Source organism: Lepisma saccharinum, chromosome 25, assembly GCF_977018435.1.
Source record: "Lepisma saccharinum chromosome 25, izLepSacc3.1, whole genome shotgun sequence".
Classification (NCBI taxonomy): domain Eukaryota; kingdom Metazoa; phylum Arthropoda; class Insecta; order Zygentoma; family Lepismatidae; genus Lepisma; species Lepisma saccharinum.
In genome coordinates this window covers 13,711,073-13,714,498 of record NC_139253.1, presented here as the reverse complement: position 1 = coordinate 13,714,498, position 3,426 = coordinate 13,711,073, and the positions used below count along the sequence as shown (strand labels likewise).

Sequence of the window (3,426 nt, the reverse complement as noted above, 5' to 3'; positions counted from 1 at the left end):
ACTAAAAAGTTGTCTAACTTTATGTTGGTGTCCTCTACATTCTGTAAAAATTTATTGTTGTAAGGCTCCAATCTGCGAGTGTACGCACATACACACACACACGCACTCACGCACGCACACATACACATATATGTATCCAAACGATTACTGATAGATGTGAAGTGTGCATAAGTGGTATAAGTGTAGTATTTGTTGTTAAGCCCTTCAAGAAATGGATGTCATCATTATTATATTTTAAACAAATTTCATTGTGTTGTTTTCATTCAGAACCTTGTAAAGATCGCTTGCAACAGTATTTGGAAATAAATTTGTATTTGCACCTAGTTGCATCAGAACTACCCAGCATTAACTAAGATCCAATCAACATAGTTTCTCATTAAATGGACTACCCTAGATATACCATCCTAGGCAAGGAGCTTGATTTCCGATATATGGCATGATTTGTGATATCAAGTTTTTTGTTATAGTGGCGGAGTAACTTGTTTACATGTATAATTAGATTGTGCACAAGAGATATAAAGGGAAAACTGATTATTATTAATGGCTTCCTCCTCATTAATTACGCCTGTAGAGCGTTAATCATATTCCGTTAATTATGTCCAGAACATTTTGTGATATTGCAGAACTAAATCTTTCATATTTGAAAATTAGGCAACAAAGGCGTAACTATTGGCGGTTACACTGTGAACGATGAGATTCGTTATCAAAAATACGACATTTAGAACGTCTAGGGACAGGCTGATAAACGTCCAGTAAAAATATATCTAAATGGGATAAAACGAAGATGATGTCCGAAAATAAGCCAATAGCATTAACATCAAACGTTTGCCGTGAAGACGAGATGACAAAAGCCGAGAGAAATGAAAGGAGGAGACTCCCCATACACCATTCAAGGAAGAAGATTGATCCACTAGACATTGAGAAACTGATTGGTTTGAGGAAGCTGCTGCAGCCTATGGATCGCTACTTCACGCAGGGTAGAGTACACGGTAAGGGAAAGATGAGGGATGTGTTTGCAGAGAGGAACCCATACCGTGCCCCTCCAGATTTGGAGATCATACCTTACCGCGAGAAGTGTCGAAGTCTTCGAAGAACCGAAAACATCGCCGAGTCTCAGCTGCCAACCATTGACAAAGGGAACTTCTCCACCCGTCAGAAAGCAGATCAGCTAGAAAGAATAAACATCGAGCAAGTTCACGAGATCAGAGATGATGCCCTTGCTATAAACCCTTACTTCTTCAAGGTGGTTCAGGGAAGAGCCAAGAAACCTGAGAAGTTCTCGAGCAAGAAGCACGTTGACGACTTGAGGAACGTTTTCAATATAAAGCTGTTGATGCTGTACAAGAAAGATGAGGTCTACAGACTGACGACGAAAGTGAGGAAGGAAGAGAACATGGTTCGAAAGGCGGGGAAGAAGTTCGACAATGACGTGAAGCTCATCGAAAAGTATGTGCAGAAGAAGGCGATAGAGTCTCTGGAAGTCATGCAAGAAGCTGATACAGAGTTGAAGAAAAGGATACGAAAAGGACAGGAGCTAGAGAAGGTCAACTGCGAAGTGGGATCACTCAAGTACAGCATAGCTAAGATACACGAGAAGTTCAACGATATGAAGGTCTACCAGAGATTTCTGCACCGCTTGAGCCCCCTGCAGTGGAGACTGGAAAACGATCCCGACCTGATGCCGCTGAAACAAGCGGAAGAAGGCGAAGTGGAAGCTCATCTGTCGGAGACCTCAGTGGGTACCAACCGCGCGAGATACTCCAGGCAAATTCACTTCGACGCATCGCAAGAGGAGGCAGCACTCTACTTCACAGAACCATCCCAGCTAATGACAATAATACAGGAACTAGAAGAGGAGAACATATTTCTAATAAATCAAACGCAACAGACAGGTCAGACACTCGACGCAATGGTGAAGACGACGACAGAAACCGAGAGAAAGTTAAAAGCAGAATACACCACCGTGAGAGACGAGATCCAGCGTTTGACAAAAGCGATCGACAAGCTGAACCTGAAACTAGAAGGGCACGCAGCGTTTATTCATCGCCTGTTGTCTGAGACGGATGCTAACTCCATACTGAGCATGTCGAAGAAACTATACGAGAAGATTGAAGGCGTGTACGAGCGCTTCTTAGGGAAGAACGAGAATAACCTCACGTGGGTTGGCATGATGAGGTGCGTCGAGGAGAGGTTTCTCAGCGTGCTCACCTCGGTGGAGGATATTTCCAAGGATCAGATGCTCACCTTCAAGGTGATGGTGAGGGAGATGAAGAAAGAGGAGCTGAGAGTCGCCCAGAGGGAAGAGAAGGAGAAGAAGGACACCAAGAGACTCCTGGACGGATTGATGTCTGAGCTTCAAGGACCGACGAAGGTAATTGGTAAGAGAGTACTCATGTACAGATCGCCGATCAAGCCAGAGAGGATTGTCGTACCAAAGCCAGACCCCAAAGCGATTAAGGAGGCACAAATAAAGGAGTACTTCTTTACTTAAATTAACCAATTCTGCATCTATCACGCAAGTGTTCCACCACGACTGTCATTTAATTCAATTTCAAAATCGAGTTCAGTTTCATGGATTACCTTTGTGATATCCACTACTGTTTTTACAAGTTTCTATAACAAACTTCAATAAATAAACCAAGTTCAATGTCTTGTATAATTAAAAGATCTATCGTTATATCTGTAGAAAGTTATATTTCTCTACTAACAAGCACCATAATACAGGATGAGACAAAGTCAGGTATGTGATAATGTTTATTGAACGGCCACCACGGTCATCAGACCTAATACCTATGAAATTTTACTTGTGGCAACACGTAAAGGCTACCGTGTACGCTAAGGATATTAATGCCTGGACCATTCAAAGACTAACCACTTCCACACTAGCAGACGTCTTAGACAACTGGGAGCGTCGAATTGAATTATGCACTCAGTCAGATGGTACGCATATGTTTGTATGCACTCATTTGTTTTCTTATGTAGCCGGACTTTTTGCCACACCCTTTACAATGCTTAGTACTGCGAACTACATATAGTACAAAAGTAGTGTAATCATGTACGTTCAAATTCATACTTGGTACGAGGCCTATTATTTTTATTAATTTAACCACAATGGAAAACCTATTTTGCCTTAGAAATAAGCTGTTAGGAAGGTAAAAAACTAACAAAGTTAATTCTCTAGCCTTCTTGAATCCGAAAATTCATGGTTACAGTTCAATTTGTCCTTATCCTGAGCAAAATTTATATATATTCTATTTTATCTTTAAAGATTTCTTTCTTACTTGCTTTAAAAAATATTTTAGCATTATTCTTAATTGTATTTACATCACCTGCATATGCTAACAGTTGAGTCACAGTACTTCTTTTTTTTACCTTCCTAACAGCATATTTCTAAGGCACAATTAAAAAAACAATGGAGATAATGCA

General features: G+C 40.8%; 1 protein-coding gene across 1 annotated transcript; it reads left to right on the top strand.

Moving 5' to 3' along the window:
• Positions 1-459: 459 nt before the first annotated feature.
• On the top strand, positions 460-2,525 carry LOC145978610 (cilia- and flagella-associated protein 100-like). The gene has a single exon (XM_083111336.1). The coding sequence runs from the start codon at positions 785-787 to the stop codon at positions 2,489-2,491; it is 1,707 nt and encodes a 568-aa protein (XP_082967462.1). The 5' UTR covers positions 460-784; the 3' UTR covers positions 2,492-2,525.
• Positions 2,526-3,426: the final 901 nt, after the last annotated feature.

What these genes read in the sequence shown, in the direction of transcription:
- LOC145978610 (XM_083111336.1), top strand. Translation starts at nt 785, where the DNA reads ATGATGTCCGAAAATAAGCCAATAGCATTAACATCAAACGTTTGCCGT.